Here is a 22,835-nt window from a genome sequence, read left to right as displayed (position 1 = left end):
CAGCTGCAGTGGGGAGTGATCTTCGAGTGTGTTTCGGTAACAATTAAAGTAAGCGTTTGTCAAGCATATAAAGATTAATATTTCACATATAGCATATAATGATTAATATTCCACATATACATATAATGATTAAAATTTCAAGCACATTTATAATAGTACCCAAAATAACTCCAACAACAATCTTCTGGGTTTTTCTTGCAAGGGGAAATCGAACCTTTCAGGTCTCGACCCAGGTTCGTTCTGGCGTCACACTCTTCTTTTCCTTGTTTATTAACTTCAAGGACCCTAGTTACAATGGACTGGACGTCTCAACTCTCAAGCCAGGGGTGGGAAACTGAAGTGAGACGTCAAATAGTCAAAACAAATGAAGGTCATGTTCAGCCGAAGGATCTTCTCCACATTCCAGCAGTCCAAGTGAATTCGACTTCCCTTTTGTTTGGTCTAATTAAGGAGCAAAGCATTTACTTCGTTGCAAGCATGCAGTTTAGATGTAGTAAGCGAAGCACTTTCTTCATTGCAAGCAAATATATAATAATGTAAGACTAATAACCCTAACAAAATCCATGTAGATTCCGCTGTCTTTTTCGCAGATTATCGATTTAGTCACGCTATCGCCAGTGAAAAAAATGCAACCTGCACAGCCCGGTGCACGTAGATATCTTTATGCGAGGGAGATGCGGTGAGAAAGATAGAGTGATACTGTTCTCATAAGGAGCCTCTCGCATATTCAGCCACCCAGATTTGCAGCATCGGGGAACCATCTCCTATGCTCGTATCTCAAATTTGTCTCATATATCTCAACGTAAAAATTTGCTCAGAATTTTCCTCGTATCTCAAATTTTTCATATGTTGGGACCCTCGTATGTCAAGGTATTACTGTACTCACTTTTGTTAGAAGCATTTCACACATTCATTGCTTTTTTTAGTTATATTGAAAAAACAATACATTTGTTATTACCCAAGCACTACAGTGATTACATTGTATCAAAGAGTCATTTCTCCAGTGTTTTTCCATGAGAACCTACAATGAAAAAAATGCAGAAATTAGAACAGTATACTCACATTTGAGAAACACGGTATCAGTTTGCAACCTCAGTGCAACTACTGGCTAATGGCTAATATCAATTGGCAACAAAAAAGGCTTTTGACTGTTTGTAGGGCAGAGATGTGGTATTAACATGTATTACTGAAACATGGCGACATTGAAAACAACAAAGTTGTGTGCATTTACATATGTTCGTCTTGGGAATGGATATTTCGCAATGTTTGAGGTGCCGATGAGATTAAAACATAAATAATGCCTAAACAAATGTGAAAAAAATATTTGAAGGAAAATATTACTTTCAAAATACAATTATAAATACATTTTTATATACTTGAAACTGTACTTCCTTGTTAAAGTTTTTGTATAAACCCTTTGAATGCATGGCAAATTTTGTTCTTTTTTACTTGAGAATTTTTGAGACCTCTGTTAAAGTCTGAGATTATGAAATAATATAGCAATGCTGACATTCCTCCAGAATATCACATTATATGTTGACTGCAGACTAAGTTATAACAAGCATAATGATTTCTATCATTGTATAGTCAAAAAAAAAATCAAAATCAAAAGCCTTTATTGTCATCATACACAGCTGCGAATAACGAAATTGGTGGTGCAACTCCACAAAGTGCGTTTTCCCAGTAAAAAAAACATAAATAAGTAATATAAAAATATAAAAAGTCACATATAGTGAGACACAATGCATTTTTAATGTGTTTATTTATCACAGATCCATGATCAGTATAGTTTCTCTATGTTTCTCTTGTTCTTGCAACCTTTTGTCACAAAATAATGACATGAAATTAAACAGATCAAAATGGCCGTTGTAAAAACGTGTAGCAGTACAATTACAGAAAAAAAACACGCTTTGAATAGTGCCAACAATAAAGTTATACAAAAAGATAGCATTGCAGGAAAATGACATGATAAAAAGAGTCCAATGGAAATCTTTGTATGCTTGGGAAAAGAAAAAGTTACAAAAAAATTTAACATTTATGCTGCAGCAAAAAAAAAAGAATAATGTACATGTTGGGAACATAGCAGAAATAAGAAGTTTCCTTTTTAAATGGCACACTTAAATTAAGGATTTGAATTCAACTCAAACTATTTTAGGTATTTAAAGACAACATAAAGCATAAAGACATATTTAAAAATAAAATCTTAAAATTTCTAAAACCATCCACGTAAATGCTATGTATGCTTCAGTTAAGATAGGAAGAAAAAAAATTAGCAATATCTTCAGCTAAAATTTGAAATTCTAGTCTTTTTCTAATCTGAAACAAAAACCAGGATACGCTGATACAATAAAATATTCCGGGTATAAAGTTCAAACTGAAGAGTTCAAATTTCAGGGTTAGATTTTTGACAGTTGTGTCCGACGCAGTTGAGAAAACTAGTATTTTATTTGGCAATTATTTTACTATAGTCATTAAATAATTTGGACAAGTAATTTCTTGGCTATAATTGTCTATAAATATTGAAAGATAAAGATAAAAGAAATGCAATAAATGAAGTGGAAGGGAAAAACAATATGAACAAGCTTTAACAATGCTTTGATTTAATGTAGATAGTTAAAGGCCATTGACTCAGATGTATGTATTTAGGGAAATATATTTCTTTTTTTAAACAATTCAAACTCATTCAGTGTTCAAGCCCCAATTTTCTGGTTTTAACTAACCCTGACTTCAAGGAAAATAAACATCTGAGAATCATTGTCTACTCATGTAATGTTAATTTAACATATTAAAAATGTTTAACTCCAAAGCTAAGAGCTATCTGAACTGTGAGAAAAAGTACAAATCACTTCTATGGGAGTCAATTCAACACTGGACCATTTGGTGAACATAAAGCAAAACAAGAGCTTGGTTTCAGCTTTGCGGAAACTATTTTGACGAAAATTGAATACAAGATCATTTACTGTACGTTAAAGACACAAGTGCCATTATGTAAAATAATATATTCATTGACATGGAAAAATATTAGAAATATCAGTTATGGAAGACTACAGTATTTTGGTTTTAATTAAATAACTAAAAGCGTCTCACTAAATTTATTACTTTTCCCAATCCTATGTAATGTGGCCAAAAGAATACTCTGCATCTTAAGATTGGGTGGAATGAAATGGTCTACTATCCATACTCTATCAAAACATTTTATCAAATAAAGATATCCATAATCCATCATATTATGGCCCAATAAAACTCACCCAAAACTACTACATAGTATTGGACAAAATAAATATTGAATCTATGTTGTCTACTTAGCACAAATACCACACTTTGCATACATGAACATACCATTATTAACTGGTGAGTTGCAGGTTTTTCTTTACTCAAGTCACTATGTAAAACTGCATGATTGAGTCTTTTGCAAGTCAAGATAGTGTCCCTGTGTAAAACAATAATGCTGCTTCCATGACGTGTCATGTATTTATGGCGCAATGACATTGGGCCTCTTGAGTAATGCAGTGTATTTGGTGGGCACGCCAGCTGCTTTAAGCTCCACCTCCACCAGTGTGAAAATTGAAATAACCTGTGCAGAAACGAACAATTCATGAATCACAGAACAATCTAATGACCCGGCCAAATTTTATTTTAGTTTTTGGGTTCATCACATTAATTACTGATTTCTATCCAAAGCAGAAAATAAGGTCTTGTGCATACAGATAGTTTGTATATGCGACTGTTCTAAAAAGATGAAAAAGAACAAATCTATTCAAACTTCCCTTGGACCAGTACATATTTTTATACTGTGTATGAGAAGATGATTATTAACAGACCAAACCTACTTGCTCAACTGGAAGTTTCTTTCCGTCTTCTGGTGTCCACAGAAGAGTGAGCTCAGATTTCTTCCCTACTTTTTGATAGAGGAATGAGGCCAGGCCTGTGATAGACTGATAATTACAGGAAAAAAAGGGCTTTGTTGAAATTAAGCTGGAGGTCTTAATGTTGTAACTTCTAAAGAGTATACATTGATAAACATTTAAGTGCTTACAAATCAAGTGTTTGAATAAAGTTTCAATTTGAAAAGAAATGAGGCAGAGGATTCTGTTGGGTCTAAGATAAAAAGATCATACCTTTTAAACTGTCTTAGAATGGACGCAGAAAATGGACATGAGCATGTACATTCATTCATTTTCCGAAGCTTATCCACATAAGGTTCACGGGGGGTGTTGGAGCATATCCCAACTAACGATGGGTACAGGCGGTGGCCAGCCAATCGCAGGGCACAAGAAGAGAGACAACTATTCACGCTCACACTCATACCTAGGGGGCAATTTAGAGTGTTCAACCAGCCTACCATGCATGTTTTTGGGGGTACTCGGATGATTCGCCTAAAGACGTTTCGCCGACGGACGTTTGACAGATGGACAGGTCGCCGAATGGACGTTCCACCGAACGGTCATTCGGCCAAACGGCCCTTCGGCCGAACGGAGGTTCGGCCGAACGGAGGTTTCGCGGAAACGGGATTCGCGCGCTCGCCCCGCCCCCGGATCGTGTGTGTACAAGTTTTTCAACCTTGGCCCGTGGGCCATATACGGCCCGTTAGGATTTTTAATCCGGCCCGCCGCCGGCGTTGTCCAAATTATAGTAAAAATCAATGATTCATTTCCCTTTGCCGCTCATCACTCTCAATTTATTAGTCTACCGTCAATGGCAGACCGGGAATAAGCACTCTTGGGCGGGCATGTCAGCCCGGGAATAAGCACTCTTGGGCGGACAGATGTAGCAGTACTGAGCCGTGAAATGACAGCAATCGGGTTAAATACATCCTAAAACAGCATTTAATGATCAAATACAAATACTGGAGCTCTTTGGACATTAGAACCGAGCCCAGGGAAGTGAATTCCTCGGTAAAATGTCGCGATGATGTCACGATAAGGCAAAAAAACGTCTATATACGACCATTCGCCAAACGGCTCAAAATGCGTTTAATGATTAAATACAAATACTAGTATTGTATATATTCGTTTTTTTTTCCCACACAACGCACTCGTAAACGGAACAAACACTCCACCCTCACGTTCGCTATCAATGGGCTGTTTGCTGTTGTACTATTCCCTTCAAAATATTCCGAAAATGATGCGCACAAATGTCCTCACAATCGGATAACGCACAACCACTTGCCAACGAGCAGCAGTCTTTTATCAGCGATTGCTCCGCTGCTCATGGGAGCTTCGGGGGTGCTGGCTAGTGGCTCCCTTTTAGCTTGTAGCATCTGTGTTTGCATCCCCTCGAACGGCGCCTATGATAGAGTTGCTACCGGGGATGCTATTGCGGGGAGTTGCGAGCCAGTGCCCCTGATGTTCTTATGAGCAGCCAACGAGCAGCAGTCTTTTATCAGCGATCGCTCCGCTACTGATGGGAGCTTCGGGGGCGCTGGCTAGCGGCTCCCTTTTAGCTTGTAACATCTGTGTTCGCATCCCCTCGAACGGTGCCGATGATAGAGTTGCTACCGGGGATGCTAATGCAGGGAGTTGCGAGCCAGTGCCCCTGATGTTCTTATGAGCAGCCAACGAGCAGCAGTCTTTTATCAGCGATCGCTCCGCTGCTCATGGGAGCTTCGGGGGTGCTGGCTAGCGGCTCCCTTTTAGCTTGTAGCATCTGTGTTCGCATCCCTTCGAACGGCGCCTATGATAGAGTTGCTACCGGGGATGCTATTGCGGGGAGTTGCGAGCCAGTGCCCCTGATGTTCTTATGAGCAGCGAACGAGAAGTAATATAATACTCCTCGTATTAGATAAAAAATAACAGGAAATGCAGCAGCTGAGCTTACCCACGTATTGATTGTGGGTAAAGTTTTATTCTGAGAAAGAGTGCCATTGCCTGTCGGCGTTGTGTGCACGAGTATACTTCATTACCCAGAAAGCCCTCTTTTCCCCGCGCATGCGCGTTGTGCGTTTCCTGGTCTGAATAACTCATTCGGTGCTCGTAAATATTGTTATACACGAAAGATATGCAAAAAAGACAGTGCCATGGCCACCTGGCTTGGTCGCATCACGAAATTTTGATCGCATGACGGGCGAATTATTCGATCGAAATTTCCATCGTAAGACGAGAATATTGTATGACGAGCGGTCGTGTGACGAGGTACCACTGTACTAGTATCTGTATATACAATACTAGTATTGTATTTTATACTAGTATTTTATTTAAAAGAAGACAAAGGAAATTCACATATTCTTCGTCGTTTTCCTTTTTTTTTGCTTGGTATTCCCATAGGTATCGTGTATACAGACTAGATATCCGATGAGCGTTGTGAGGCAACGGAGCTAGACGTCATCGCTTGTTGGCCATTTTGAGAACAGGGCCATTCGCCAAAATGCTCTCAAATGCGGTCAAATCCAGCCGAAAACAGCGTTAAATGATTAAATACAAATACTAGTATTTGTATATACAATACTAGTATTTGTATTTAATCATTAAACGCATTTTGAGCCGTTTGGCGAATGGTCGTATATAGACGTTTTTTTGCCTTATCGCGACATCATCGCGACATTTTACCGAGGAATTCACTTCCCTGGGCTCGGTTCTAATGTCCAAAGAGCTCCAGTATTGATCATTAAATGCTGTTTTAGGATGTATTTAACCCGATTGCTGTCATTTCACGGCTCAGTACTGCTACATCTGCCCGCCCAAGAGTGCTTATTCCCGGGCTGACATGCCCGCCCAAGAGTGCTTATTCCCGGGCTGCCATTGACGGTAGACTAATAAATTGAGAGTGATGAGCGGCAAAGGGAAATGAATCATTGATTTTTACTATAATTTGGAAAACGCCGGCGGCGGGCCGGATTAAAAATCCTAACGGGCTGTATATGGCCCACGGGCCAAGGTTGAAAAACTTGTACACACACGATCCGGGGGCGGGGCCAGCGCGCGAATCCTGTTTCCGCGAAACCTCCGTTCGGCCGAAGGGCCGTTCGGTCGAATGACCGTTCGGTGGAACGTCCATTCGGCGACCTGGCCATCTGTCAAACGTCCGTCGGCGAAACGTCTTTAGGCGAATCATCCGGCCACGGTTTTTGGGGGATATGGGAGGAAACTGGAGTACCTGGGGAAAACCCATGCAAACTCCACACAGTGAGGACCAACCTGGGATCGAAGTCTCGACCCCAGAACTGTGAGGCCGGCGCGTTAACCACTCATCCACAAGCCAAAATATTTATTGAAAAATGCATTAAAGATAACCTTGCAGTAGATGCGTTTCTGCACGCCGTAGCCCAGGACGAGCACGTCAAAGGACTGATCCAACACGGCCATCACCATAGCCTCAGAGTACAGGGGACCACATTCCTGTTGAACAAAACCTCAAATTGTATATGTCACTAGGTAAAAAATAGGGGAAAAATCACGACTTGTCTTGTGTAGACTATAAAAATAAAATGCAACGTTTGACTATATTAAAAGACCAAAAATAATTAAGACTCGACCTTTGACAGATAAACCTACAATTGGATGAACCTAACATTTGGTCCTTCGAGCCTGTGGTCAAGATACCGAAGCAGAATCCAGGTCGCTCCCGTTCGATATCTGGAAAGACCGTGCACGGCGCTTAAATACCCTTTTCCGGGCTGGATAACTCGAAGGAGCGCCTGGGTTCTCGACGGTTTCGACGACTAACCCTCTGAAAGAGACATCTGGGGTCATATCTGGTAAGTCCACGTGAATGTCTGCGTTTGTTGAAGGGGCATTGCACGTGAGGTCCATTTTTTTAAATGAGACTCGCGTCCAGGGGACTGCGACACGCGTCCAGGGGACTGCGACACGCGTCCAGGGGACTGCGTTACAAACCCTGGGTATACTAGTCGCTGCCAGGTAACGAGACAGAGCATGAGTCTATAAAACTTGGGGCAGTTCGGGGTGTCCTGTGCCGTGGTCCGGAAAGGTACAAATATAACTCTGACAGTATATCAAGCTAGGGTATACATTTGAGTTGCGTGTGTTACGTGTTGCGTGTGTTACGTGTGTCCTTCCGCGGAAAAGAAATTTGCTAACTGATAACTGAGTGCACGCGAGCTCCATCCAAAGATGGGCAGCTCAAATATCAAAGAATGGGGATTTTGAAATTTGTTGAAAATCAAAGCGCTACAAGGGTTAAACACCTAAATTTATGGATAAACAAATATGGGTTTGCTGGCCAGCTTAAATATGCATGAAATATTAAAACCTGCGGGATAAAATACACACTAAGCATAGAAGTAATCTATATATAATATGTGAAGGGAGACACAAGCGACACGGCTTGTTCCACAGATACTAATTATTGTTTTTGATGACGAGGCGGGGAAAGGCAAAACGTGCTGTTTTGTAAATGATAGCGGTCCTCGGCTGGTTGATAGGAGCGAGGCGATGGGCTGTTTTATTCTAAAAACAAGACAGGCCTGCTCAAAATGATTTGAATGAGGATGTTTGAGCTAAATTTTAAACCAGAGATCACATTCTTTGTGAATGAATTCAATTGGAATTTTTTGTATGATGCTGAAAGTTGTAAAACGGCAATTAAAATGGTTATTTCCAAGTGCTAGGCATGCTTTGTTAATAGTAACTAAATGTACTGGAATGAAATGGCTTATTGTGGCTTATCCTGATTTCGTTCCCGTCTGCTAGCGGGAATATTTTGGTTAACAGAAATACAAAACAGCAAATTAAATGTTTAGCGGGGTTGCCAAAACTGCGTTTTTTTTGTCATACTCTAAACTTGCCAAATAATGTGTTGATTGGGGGGAAGCGCTCTGTTTTGGTGCGGCTGATTTGATGGTGTTGGACATTATAATACAGTATAGTATGCGCGCGGACCGCACAAGCGACTCACAGGAGGTGAAACATTGTGCGCAGAAAGAAAAAGAGGTCGCTTAGGAATGTCAACATTGATAAGCTGCTTCTGCAGCGAGCGTAGGTCACAGTCAGCGCGCTTCCGTTTAAACATTTCAGAATAAGAAATGTCTTTCGAGGTGATAGAAAATCTGTTTGGCAAAGATTGATTTGGTAAAAGCTTTGGAATTGGGAATAATACTATTATTATTATTTTATTTTTTGTTTTGTGAAGTTCAAAGGGCTCTTGATTGAAGAGAGCTAGTTTTGGAGGATAAAACGATATTATTACAGTTTTTGAATGGTTAGTTTGTTCAAAATACTTCAATATAGGTGATTGGCTGGTTAAAGAAAAATGAATGGAATTTTGTTTTTGTTTTTTTTTACAATATTATGGCATATTGGTTACAATTTGTGGGTCCTTTATTAAGCATTGAAAATTGTAATTAGGAAATGCCTAGTAAAAGGTTGATTTCTCTAATTTAATTATTGTAGATTTTCCTTGTGGTAACGGAGAGCTATAAGAAATAGCTCTTATCTTAAGTAAACATAGTATGGGGTGATTTACAAATTATTTTTTAGGTATTAAGAGTTATTTGGTTGTTAAAGAGATCAGACATGAATTTAACAATGCAGAAATGGCATGGGAAATTTCGTGGCATTCGTCCAAATTATTAGGTAAATTGAACCTGGCTGGGGTAGATAAGATAATTGATTTAGGATAGGCATAGTTTCCCTGGAAGAAACATGGAGTGTCTTTAGGTGCACAAAAGACTTTCCCTGTTTGGCCTGAAGGGGGATATGCTTTGGTATAGGTCATATTGATGACTATTGGGACGTTACTGCCTATTGTTATAGGGGCATACAAATTAAGAATTTAGCCAAAACTTACTGCATTGCAATTATGGGGTTAACACACCTAAATGTTACGGTGATAACGATTGGCAATAACAAGCTTAGATAAAGGGGAATATCTACAACAAATTCAGGTAGGGCCTTCCATGGTGTGAAACAAGTGAAATAATGTCTATGTTTTAGAAATAACATCTCCAAATTATAAAATATCAACCTTGGAGAAATGCTTTAAGTAGATGGGTTGACTAGAATGGGCAAAATTCGATATTATTAAAAGGGGGTGTAACTTAATGCAGAACATGGAGATAAAGTTTTTACAAACGGTTAAATAAAAGGGTGTGTGTGTGTGTTTCAATGTGTCACAACTTTTCCGTTATTGCATTATTGGCGAATAGATAGTTAATCACAGCCACTCGCTTGACAGTCTACATGCTGACTGACTGGGGTAAGGGGCGGTGGCAATTGAACAAATTTCTATTTTTAGATATGTGGCATGTGGATCTAATACATTAATTATCTAGTTTCTTCAGGCATCAATTTTGCGGTTCGAGGATCTACTAATGCGGAGTGGATCCAGACCTTCCGGAGTGTGGAGTATTCCTGGTGTCCTCAAGAATTCGTAGGTTTTCTCTGGGTACTCCAGTTTTACTCCAACAAACCAAAATTATGGATGATTGGGGGAGCACTCAAAGCAAATTCCTTGATTATGAGTGCGAGCGTGGATGAGTGTCTGTCTTTTGTGTTTTAATTGGCTGGCCACCAAGATATAATCAATATTCTAATATCAAGGTGGAATATTTCTGAAATCGCTGATAAGCCTTTCGAGGACGGCGGTGGCAGAGTAGGACAGAAACAGAAAAAAAAAGAAAAGAATTTCGCCAAATGAAATTTTTTGATTTCTGCAATGGGAAATTTTGGGAACCTGGGGGACTAAACAAAAACAAAAGACTTATCTGGGAGGGCTGCCATTTTGAGTCATGGTAAATTTCATGCCTCAAAAAAGGGAGGTTATATATATTCAATCTATATGCAGATATATGGCCAAAACACGGGCGATTCCCCCTTATGTCAAGCTACAAAAGCTACATATCCATTTCAAAGGATACACATGGATTTTATAGAATATGTGTGGTACATGACAGTCCTAAAACAGATTGGGGAAACCTTGTTGCAGAAACTGGTCTAGATTGGCAAGCTTGGATGACACACCCGTGCGAAAAAAAACCATCAGGCCTTCGATAAAATTAAACCATACGGTGGGGGCATTACAAATCATTATTCAGACTGACAAATTAACTTGTGGATCCTTGTCTGACGTTTTTAAGAAGGTCGTCAGATGGAAACACCCGGATCCGCCATAGTAAAATTAAAATCTGAAATGACCAGAGAATTCATTTCTGCAACGGGGAGTTCCCAAACGGGAGGCGGTAAGAAAAATTGGTTATTGTTGATGGAAAATGCAGCTATTACTATAAATCAAACCTGCATAACATGTATGGGGCCCCGCCCTCTCTTACGAGTAGTGCCCGCGCAAATTACTCCTGATTGTGTAACGGAGATAATGACAAATGAAAATGTAAGCTTTTAAATCATTTTACCTGCTTAAAACCTTACAGGGCATGGTCTGAAGCTGGAGGCGATAAATGAGACGTGGTGTGCCCACGTCCTAAAACCGACTACACCCTGGTACCACGTTCTGACCTATGGTGGTGGTGGGGTCAAAACAAATTATACGACTCCTGCCAAAATGACAGCAGGACTTTGTGCCTTGGTCTCACTGCTGTTACCAGTGTCTGTTTTTCCATCTACAGTAGAGGAGATACAATTGGCTGCACAGAAATCCGGTATGATGGCGGGCCCCTCGTGACGGCGTCGATCGGCATGGAGAGAGGGTGATCCGACATACATTGATGCGATTGGCATCCACGGGGCGTACCAGATGAGTATAAGTTGGCTAATCAGATCGCAGCAGGTTGGGAGTATATTTTTCTTTTAATTACTCCAAACAAAAATGTTGATTGGATAAATTACCTGCATTACAATGTCCAAAAACTTGGAAATTATACTGAACAGGGATTTGTGGCGATAAAGGAACAACTGGCAGCCACTAGTCTGATGGCGTTCCAGGATCGTGCAGCGGTTGAAATGCTTCTTGAAGGAGCAGGGGGCGTATGCAACGTTTGAAAATGTTGCACTCAACAACACGCCCCCCACTGGGTCCCACACCAGGGCCAACGATGGCCTGCAGACCCTAAACCGCAAGATGAAAAAGCATCCTGGAGTAGAATAATGTCCGCTGACAGATTTGTGGCCTCACTAATAATGATTTGGCCTAATTTGTGGCATTTTTGGTAGCCCTTTTTGCTACGATTTTGACATTATGTGGGTGTTGTATTATTCCCTGCTTAAGATCTTTGATAAGCCGACTTATAACCACTGCGATTGCCCCTACAAACTCTAAATTGCATAAATTATATCCTCTGTTGATGAGACGTGCTGAGGGGAGCAGTGAATTTCAAGAGCATGGTAGTTCCGAGGATGAAAAATATGGCGAAAATGATTTTGTTTTCTGCTTTCAGACCTGCCGAACGAGTAGGGCCTAAGCGGGTAAAATTAAAACAGCCAACGGAGATATCCCTCTCTTCTTGGATTTGCCATAAAATAAATAACGAACATATAATAAAAAAGGGGGGAATGTTGGGTTAATTCTGGGATGTTACTATATGTTCATTTGGAATTAATGGAATAAAGCTGAAAGGAAGTTTTATTAAGGGGATCATGTGCAAATTTATAATATAGGGGGGAATGTTGGGGTAATCATTATTATAAATGTGTTTGCAATGAATATAAAGCCTTATAATATACATGCTTACTATATTAATCAATATATTTGCTTATTAGGAATAGTAATGCTCATCCTAAATGTGTAACTATATTAAATAATATAGTTATATGTGTTGATCGCTTTCAACGAAGACAAACGCTTACGCCAAGGTCGCTCTCCAGGACAGCTGGGTCCAGCGAGAGATACAAGTTCGAAAGGACATAAAACAATACACCGAGTCCTTGCTCCGAGGACTGAGTACTGGAAGATACACCTCAACCTTTTCCCCAGATGCGAGTTCACAATGAAGATCGGTGAAGGACGCTTAAATTGTTGTTGGGTCAGCGGATGGCTATCAAGCATATTGTTTTAATTTGTGACGCTAGTATGACGCTAGGTTTGCTTGATTATAGAATTGTTTTGTTTCTTGCTTACGCAAATGGAATCGATAACCTTGTAATTGTTTTGATTTGAAGCCTTAAATGGGCAGGACATAATGCCGCTCTTGAGAATAATCTTGATCGGCGGAGCGGCGGGATGTATTCTCTTCTTGCAAGAATTAAATGTGATGTGACTACAGATGCCTTTTTATTGAAAGCTGAATTGGAAAAACCTAAGGATAAACCTACAATTGGATGAACCTAACATTAATGTTGGGGTAATCATTATTATAAATGTGTTTGCAATGAATATAAAGCCTTATAATATACATGCTTACTATATTAATCAATATATTTGCTTATTAGGAATAGTAATGCTCATCCTAAATGTGTAACTATATTAAACAATATAGTTATATGTGTTGATCGCTTTCAACGAAGAAAAGAGGAAAGGAGTTGAACAGTAGAATTTACAGGATGGAATTTGTCTGTAAGTAAATGATGTCAGCAAGAGCAGATAATTAGGTAGTGATGTGAAGGGCATGTCTCTGTCAATATTGAGCCACAGCTGCTTTGTCACTGCAATTACACCTTCTGCTTGTTCATTCATTCATTCATTTTCTGAACCACGTTATCCTAATTAGGGGGGTGTTGGAGCCTATCCCAGCTGACTCCGGGCCAAAGACAGGGGAAACCCTGAATCGGTGGCCAGCCGATCGCAGGGCACAAGGAGACGGACAACCATTCACACTCGTACCTAGGGGCAATTTAGAGTGTCCAATCAGTTTTTGTTTTTGGAATGTGGGAGGAAACAAACATAGATGGGCCAGAGCCTACTGGGGAGACTACGGTCCTTTGGAGTATGCAGGACACTACTGAGGACCTTTTACGACACTGTGGTGGCATCTAGAGTGTTTAATGCAGTGGTCTGTCGGGGATGCGGGAGCACGGAGAGAGACAGGAACAGGCTGAATAAGCTGGTCAGGAGGGCCAGCTCTGTTCTGGACTGTCCTCTAGACTCTGTGGAGGAAGCGGGGGAGAGAAGGATGCTGGCCACGATGATGTCTACCACCTCCTGCATGACTTTGTGGAGTCCCTCCAAAGCTCTTTCAGCAATAGACTGCTGCACCCTCATTGCAGGAAGGAGCGCTTCCACAGATCCTTCCTCCCATCAACTCACAGGCTCTTTAAGAAAAGAAACGTCTGAACACGCTTATTTTCCCTATTTATTTACTTATTTATAACCTATTTATTTATGTCTAAAATGTATTTTCCTGTATCTGGTACCCGGACGTTTCGTCGAAAGACGTTTGGTCGATGGACATCTGGTTGACCGACAGTTCGTCGAATGGACGTTTCGTCGAATGGACCTTTCGTCGAATGGACGTTTCGTCGAATGGACGTTTCGTCGAATGGACGTTTCGTCGAATGGACATTTCGTCGAATGGACGTTTCGTCGACTGGACGTTTCGTCGACGGATTGGCCGCCGGACATTTTGTCGAACGGATGTTTCGTCGTCGCCGGGTTCGCTCCCTCTCAAAATTATAATCATATGAGAGAGAGCGAGAGAGAGTCGAAAGACGTTTGGTCGACGGACGTTTGGTCGACGGACGTTTGGTCGACCGACAGTTCGTCGAATGGACGTTTCGTCGAATGGACGTTTCGTCGAATGGACGTTTCGTCGAATGGACGTTTCGTCGAACAGACGTTTCGTCGAACGGACGTTTCGTCGACCGGACGTTTCGTCGAACGGACGTTTCGTCGACCGGACGTTTCGTCGAACGGACGTTTCGTCGAACGGACGTTTCGTCGAATGGACGTTTCGTCGACTGGACGTTTCGTCGACGGATTGGCCGCCGGACATTTTGTCGAACGGATGTTCCGTCGTCGCCGGGTTCGCTCCCTCTCAAAATTATAATCATATGAGAGCGAGAGAGAGTCGAAAGACGTTTGGTCGACGGACATTTGGTCGACCGACAGTTCGTCGAATGGACGTTTCGTCGAACGGACGTTTCGTCCAACGGACGTTTCGTCCAACGGACGTTTCGTCCAACGGACGTTTCGTCCAACGGACGTTTCGTCGAATGGACGTTTCGTCGAACGGACGTTTCGTCGAACGGACGTTTCGTCGAATGGACGTTTCGTCGAATGGACGTTTCGTCGAATGGACGTTTCGTCGAATGGACGTTTCGTCGAATGGACGTTTCGTCGAACGGACGTTTCGTCGAAGGATTGGCCGCCGGACATTTCGTCGAAGACGTTTTGTCGTCGCCGGGTTCGCTCCCTCTCAAAATTATAATCATATGAGAGAGCGAGAGAGAGACAGAGAATTTACTGTTGAAAGCGATCAACCCGGTAATCTCTTGCTCTCAAAGTTATAATCATGAGAGAGTGAGTTTGTAATTGCATTGACAATGTAAGAGCATTAATGTCAAAATTATCAATAAGGTGCGTATTATTGGCGTGTGTACATGTTATTCGTTGCCGGATTCGCTCGCTCGCCCCGCCCCCGGATTCGCTCGTATTGGTGCGTGTGTACATGTTTTTCAAACTACGGCCCACGGGCCATATACGGCCCGTTAGGCTTTTTAATCCGGACCGCCGACGTTGTCCAAATTATAGTAAAAATCAATGACCTCATTCATTTCCCTTTGCCCTGCAATACCGCTCATCACTCTCAATTTAAAGACTGCTTTCTTTCGTTGAATAATAATATGTTCTTAATGTTGAAAGTAAATTTGAAAATAAATGTTCACCTTCAATTGTGTCTTTTTTCTCATATTTCAATCCCCAGGTTTGATAAATTACATTGCGTGTCCAAATGCTCTCAAATTTTAGTATCCATTCTTGCCCACAAGTCCAAAAGTTTGCCCATCCCTGGTATAGACAAACTTCCCTCTTTGATACTATTATTGTCCCAAATTTGAAGAGCGAGCAAACCCGGCGACAACGAAACGTCCGTTCGCCGAAATGTCCGGCGGCGAATCCGTCGACCAAACGTCCATTCGACCGAACGTCCGTTCGACCAAACGTCCGTTCGACCAAACGTCCGTTCGACCAAACGTCCGTTCGACCAAACGTCCGTTCGACCAAACGTCCGTTCGACCAAACGTCCGTTCGACCAAACGTCCGTTCGACCAAACGTCCGTTCGACCAAACGTCCGTTCGACCAAATGTCCGTTCGACCAAACGTCCGTTCGACGAACTGTCTGTCAACGAAACGTCCGGTCACGCCTGTATCTGTATTCTCACGCTCTTACTAATGCAACAGTGAATTTCCGGAATACGGGATGAATAAGGCCGGCCCGTCCAAAACCCGGCCCGTCCCGTCCAAGGCCCGTCCCGCCCAAGGCCCGGTCCGGCCCGTCCAAGGCCCGGTCCGGCCCGTCCAAGGCCCGGTCCGGCCCGTCCAAGGCCCGGTCCGGCCCGTCCAAGGCCCGGTCCGGCCCGCCCAAGGCCCGGCCCGGCCCGCCCAAGGCCCGGCCCGGCCCGCCCAAGGCCCGGCCCGGCCCGCCCAAGGCCCGGCCCGGCCCGCCCAAGGCCCGGCCCGTCCCGCCCAAGGCCCGGCCCGTCCCGCCCAAGGCCCGGCCCGTCCCGCCCAAGGCCCGGCCCGTCCCGCCCAAGGCCCGGCCCGTCCCGCCCAAGGCCCGGCCCGGCCCGCCCAAGGCCCGGCCCGCCCAAGGCCCGGCCCGCCCAAGGCCCGGTCCGGCCCGCCCAAGGCCCGGTCCGGCCCGCCCAAGGCCCGGTCCGGCCCGCCCAAGGCCCGGTCCAGCCCGCCCAAGGCCCGGTCCGGTCCGGCCCGCCCAAGGCCCGGTCCGGCCCGCCCAAGGCCCGGTCCGGCCCGCCCAAGGCCCGGTCCGGCCCGCCCAAGGCCCGGTCCGGCCCGCCCAAGGCCCGGTCCGGCCCGCCCAAGGCCCGGTCCGGCCCGCCCAAGGCCCGGTCCGGCCCGCCCAAGGCCCGGTCCGGCCCATCCAAGGCCCGGTCCGGCCCGTCCAAGGCCTAACCTAACCTAATCTAAAACCGGAGTACCTGGAGGGGACTCACGCAGGCCCGGGGAGAACATGCAAACTCTACACAGGTGGACGAACCTGGATTTGAACCCAGGACCAGAGAGCTGTGAGGCCGAGGCGCTAACCTCATGCTCCACCGGGCCACCTTTCTGTTTGTGCTAGTTATTTATTAGCAAGCAGAAGAGCCTTGAGTAAAGCATGGGAGTAGTGCTCGTTCGCGTGTGTGTTGGGTCAAAGTAGGTACGTAAGACGCGAATCAACTGTTCAAATTTCCCAACGTGCACATAGCGTGGTCACGTGCGGTTTCACCGTGTCCAGGCCGTATGTTTTAATGGGAAGTGCACTTCCTTTTCACTGCTTACTGTACACTTTGTACCTACTTATTTATCTCATCTCATTTTCTGAACCGCTTTATCCTCATTAGGGTCGCAGGCCGGGGACACCCTGAATCGGTGGACAGCTGACCACAGGGCACAAGGAGACGGACAACCATGCACTTTCACACCCATACTTAGGGGGCAATTTAGTGTGTCCAATCAGCCAACCATGCATGTTTTTGGAATGTGGGAGGAAACCGGAGTACCCAGAGGAAACCCACGCCGGGGACAACATGAAAACTCCACACAGAAGGACATGACCTGAATTTGAACCCAGGACCCCAGAGATCTGAGGCCGACGCGCTATCAATGCGCCACCGGGCCGCCCCTGCTTATTTATGTGACCACTAATTCATGTGACTACTTATCTATGTTGACTACTTATTTATCTATTACTTATTTATCATTACTATATATTGATTATCTATGTTTGTTGTAGAGTCCTTAAATTCAGCGAGTGGTGCGCTGTCCACCACTTTGAGCTGAACGTCTCCAAAACCAGAGAACTCATCCTGGGCTTCAGACGGAACAAGGCCGCTCCACTCTGCTGATCTCACTTGGGCTACATATTTATTTATTACTTATTTATTGATTATTAATTTGTCAGTTAGTTTGTTGTTGTATTTCTGCACTTCATGGTGAATTATATACGTGTATGATGACAATAAAAAGCATTCAATTCATTCATTTCAGGGTACCCGAAGTCAGCTGGGATAGGCTTCAGCACAACCCATGACCCCTGTGAGGATAAGCGGTTCAGAAAATGAATGAATGAAAAGCATTTTTTTATTTATCTTCAACGGCACCTCTAGCCGTTCAATTAGAGGTGCCGTTGAATAAGAGGGTGCCGCTCTATTTTTCGACTAGCTGGTCAGAATTTTGAGAAGATGCTGTATTTTATGGATGAAAAGAGAAACCAGTTAACATATACATATTTATTTAAAGGCACAAATACAAGGCGATTACTGGTAAGTAATTACAAATTCACTTTGGTTGGTTGGTGAAAATCAAGTGACACGTCGCTATTGTAGCTGTTCTCGATCACCTTCCAGTCTGAATCGGGCCGTCTGACCTGAAACAATGGATCTGGCAATCCTTCGAGCCGTCGAGAGTGTTGGTCAGTCCACATCCCTTGAATGACTTGATGATTAGATCCTTTGGCAGATGATCCCAAGCATCGACAATCCATTTTAAATAAACTTCCATTGTTGGTGCTCGCATGTTGGCGAATTTGGTGTAGCTCTTCTCGTAGAACTGTCGAACTTTGGCCTTGAATGGGGCGTTCCAGTATACCTCGGAGGCCTGTATAAATTTGGTGCAGCCTCCTGGAATCACGGCCACATCAATATGGAGCTTCTTCAATTGCTTCTTGGTAGCATCGCTAATGTGACAACAGTATGAATCCCAGGCAAGAAAGCGCTTGCCCTCTGACCACCTTCTCAGGTTGAGAAAAACCTCTATTTCACCGGAATGCCTCTCTATTTTTCAAACTTTTCCCGTAGTGACGTTCAAATAGAGGTTTTATGGTAATTTGGCAAAACAGTGTGATATCATCATGTTCTTGATGACACGACAGCTCTACATCAAATCAAGATTTTGAACAAAGAGTGTTCTCCTATGTTCCTCACACAGCGCCAAAAGAGAGGAATGGTGTCCAACTAAAAGCCTGCCTAGTTCCTTCCTGCCGACCCACCGAGTTTGAGCAAAATTACATTTTTCTCGCACTCTTTGGGAGTAAACACTGTTCATTGAAGGTTTTCCTCTCTTTTCAGTATTCTCTATTTGTGGAAAATTGTTCTGGCAATGGTTCAGTGGAACCCCATAGGCTTGGAAAATGCTTTCTAACGTTTTCAAGAATTACTTTTTAGTTTCTTCGGCAATTTGACTGGGTGATGGCATATCTTTCTATTTAGGATTTTGTACTCTAATTGATTTTCTATAAAATTATTTTAAGTGATTTCTAGATTTGACAAACAACTAAATACTAATTTGGACAGGTAAGCAAAAAGGTGTGATTGCATTAAAAATGTGTCACTGACCTTCACAAAAACACCAAAAAAGAGCTCAGAGCTCAGCTCTTGCACTCTCTTGGATGCAGTTTTCTTTTCATTGCAGCGTGAAGTTTGTTTTTGAACCTCCTCAGTTGACAGTCTCAATTTGGGACCACACTCTGAATAAAAATATGAAAATAGTTGGGAAAAAAAGACCCATTACAGATACTTTTTTCAAGAAAATTACAATTAAAATAGACCTTACTATAGCAGCAACCCCACACATGATGATGACCCTTGTGAACCTTGAAAACCCCTAGCACTTTCAGATCATCTTAGAATAAGAATGGCGGGGAAGGCATTTTTTCCAAAAAAGGCCAGTCTCATCCATGTTAAAACGTATTCCGGAAAATAACTATTCTTTTCAATAATGTGAGGGAACTCTTCCTCGACGTACCATTTCGCTACCTCTTGGTTTGTCGAGGAGGCATACCAACATTATCATACCAACATGATGAGAATGAAATCCAAGACCTTTTATGATAGCTTAGCTCCTGATGAAGACAATGAAGATGAACCACAGCCTGGTGGGTTCATTGCAAGCAAGGGCTGGTTTAAAAAGTTTAATAAGAGGTATGATCTACAAGCTTATATACATATATACACACACATATATATATATATATATATATATATATATATATATATATATATATATATATATATATATATATATATATATATATATATATACACATATACACATATATATACACACACATATATATATATATATACTATGTATATATATATATTTCAGCAACACGCTTATTTATTTATATATTTATTCATGTATTTATTTTATTTATTAACTTACTTATTACCTATCTATTTATGTCTAAAATGCCTTTCCTATTAATGCATTCTCACCCTCTTGCTACTGTGACAACGAAATTTCCCGAATACGGGATGAATAAAGTTATCCAATCCTCTTTTAACTCCGCGGGGAGCTCCAGGGGCATCTAGGTGTTGCGTAGCGCTAACAGCTGATCCTTTGTGTAAAACAGCGGAGACATGGCTGAATGGTTAAAAAATGTAATGTCCAGAATTTGCAAAGATGAACTAAACTAATAGATCAAAGACTGCCTCTCGCACAACTTGAGAGTAAAGTAGTAAAACATTAAAGTATGGAGTATAAAATAAAGTAAACAAGTAAAGTAACAAGTAAAATCTTAAAAGACAATAAAACATAAAAATAAAGGATAAAAAAGTTGTAAAAAAGCTGTAAAAAAGGATGTAGGTTAAGTATAGGTTAAGGTTAACTATAGGTTGAGTATCCTGTACAAATAGGACAATAATGTTAATTATCAACACAGAGCGAGAGCGCCCTCTTGCGGTTTAGTAACAATAACAGATGGAACAATATCATATTGTGTGAATGAATAATTGTATACACAAGTCGTGCCCGTGGCCAAACTATTTAAAAAAACTGCAACTTATATTTCTTAAAATATACACACACAAAGACATACATACTTAGTGAAGATGCTAGCAGTCTGTGCACCATGATGTCAGCGTAGCGCCTAATGGGTGATGTGAAGTGCGTGTAAAGAGGAACATTGAGGGCGTAGTGCTTAAAATGTTTTTCATCTTGGAGTACACCTGTACAGAAGTACATTGCCATCTAGGAAACAAAATATTTCAGAAAAATAAATGTTTGCCCATAAATACAGTAAGTACACACCTGGCAAGTACATTCAAAGATTCAACGATAAATTGATTTCCTAATGTCATTCAGTTACAGATAATAGTTATTCAAATTTTAGATGAAGCAAGCATATAACTTGGGGTTGATATCCCTTTATAAGTTACTTTTTTTCATTTAAAAAAATTGATGTCAAATTACAGTCGTGCCTCTACTGACGAATTTAATTGGTTCCATATCTAAATTCTCTAATTCGTTCCATAATCCTCAAGAAACTAACAACTAAACCCTTTAATAATGATCAGTGTCCCAGATGTATGTAAGATGTGAGAAACAGACAAAAATGAAAGAAAATACATACAAAATTATTTATTAATGTATTAAAATGAGTAACAAGCATGCAAAAAGGTTCTGTTTGTGCAGTAGTACAGTACAGTAAGTAGGAAGGTAACATTAGCACACGAACGCATGCACATAAACACGACTTCAAATTATGAATTCAACCCAACTTAACATTAAATAGAACTCAAAAGGACCAACAGTCTCTCCATCTCGTCATTCAGTACAGAGCGACCATGGCAAGAAGTCGTCGCTTTAAATGCTTCCCTGTGTTAATAGCATAGCGTTACTAGTAAATGGGCTAGGGCCAGCTCTATTGCCTTGCAAAATCAGTCAACCACATGCCACTTTCTTATCTTCTGTTTTACTCTTTTCTTTTGCACCAATAATTTTAAATAAAGAACACCATGGCGACAAACGCCGGCCAAAAGAGAGTTGTTGTAGTGGGAGGCTTCAAGCAGAAGCACGGCAGGCCACATTATTGTTACGAGGGCAATTTCAAAACAAAATAACGTATAAAGGAAATGCATTTACATAGGTAAGGCATAGGTGTCAAAATCATCCCAGACCCACCAAGACGACACCTTTTCACCAATCTGTTCTCTTACAATAGTAATCAGTTGATTCAAGTCAGGTGCTGCTTCTTCCAGCAGATCTCTTCAATGGCCTAAGTTGCGGACCCACAAAAGAAAAAAATAATGTTTTGCGCCCCCCCCATCCAAAAATAGTAGTTTTATATAAAATTCTAAGTGACTCCCTGAGCAAACTCTGACAGTAAGCGCGCCACTGCTATCCACCAAGCACAGTATTTTCCGCACTGTAAGGTGCACCTGAAAGCCTTCATTTTTTTCAAAAGCAGACCGTGGGCCTTATAATCCGGTGCAACTTATATATGCATCAATATTGAGCCACAACTACGGTAAGCAGCCCCCGACTCAATTTCCCCCGTAGAAGTAGTGAGAGGTGCATGCAGGGATATACAGTGGGTAAAATAAATATTTAGTCAACCACCAATTGTGCAAGTTGTCCTACTAGCGGCTCTATGCTCTCCAGTTTGGTGTTATGTTTTCTCAACCTTATCGTTATTTACTAACATCTGCGAGGCAAACTTTTTCTACAGTTGCCAGGATTTAATTACTCTCGGGAGGAGATGCGACATATCCATCACAACAGATTACCAACGGACCTACAATATCCCGAGTACATCTCGAGACCACCGGGATCTCCGTGGATAGTCAGCCCACTCAGAGAACGACAGAGGCAGCAAAGGGAAAGAAAGCAAAAGCGCGGATGCCGGGCAGGCCTAGCTGCTAAGCTAAGGCAGCAACCACACCGAGCACTGCTTCCGAGTATCTTCTTGACCAACGCCAGATCCATCACCCACAAAATAGACGATTTGGAACTTCAGCTTGCTACCAACAGCTTTGTCAGGAACTGCAACATAATTTTCATCGCGGAAACGTGGCTACACCCGCAAATCCCTAACACCACGGTATCGCTA

The 22,835-nt window shown here is 42.3% G+C and overlaps 1 protein-coding gene across 5 annotated transcripts in view; it reads right to left on the bottom strand.

Annotated features, from left to right (window-relative positions):
- Window positions 1-1,743: 1,743 nt before the first annotated feature.
- Window positions 1,744-22,835, bottom strand: part of dis3l2 (DIS3 like 3'-5' exoribonuclease 2) — a 73,507-nt gene continuing 52,415 nt past the window's right edge. For all 5 annotated transcript variants that reach the window (XM_077614380.1, XM_077614382.1, XM_077614381.1 and 2 more), the window contains 5 exons: window positions 20,827-20,974; window positions 19,339-19,469; window positions 7,230-7,334; window positions 3,831-3,935; window positions 1,744-3,574 (listed from right to left, as the gene is read on the bottom strand). In XM_077614380.1, coding sequence (XP_077470506.1) covers window positions 3,473-3,574; window positions 3,831-3,935; window positions 7,230-7,334; window positions 19,339-19,469; window positions 20,827-20,974 — 591 coding nt within the window. In that variant the 3' untranslated portion in view covers window positions 1,744-3,472. The remainder of the gene's footprint in view (window positions 3,575-3,830; window positions 3,936-7,229; window positions 7,335-19,338; window positions 19,470-20,826; window positions 20,975-22,835) is intronic.

Source organism: Stigmatopora argus, chromosome 12 (assembly GCF_051989625.1).
Source record: "Stigmatopora argus isolate UIUO_Sarg chromosome 12, RoL_Sarg_1.0, whole genome shotgun sequence".
Classification (NCBI taxonomy): Eukaryota; Metazoa; Chordata; class Actinopteri; order Syngnathiformes; family Syngnathidae; genus Stigmatopora; species Stigmatopora argus.
Note: the sequence above shows the minus strand (reverse complement) of the source record. Positions and strands in the feature narration are given on the sequence as shown.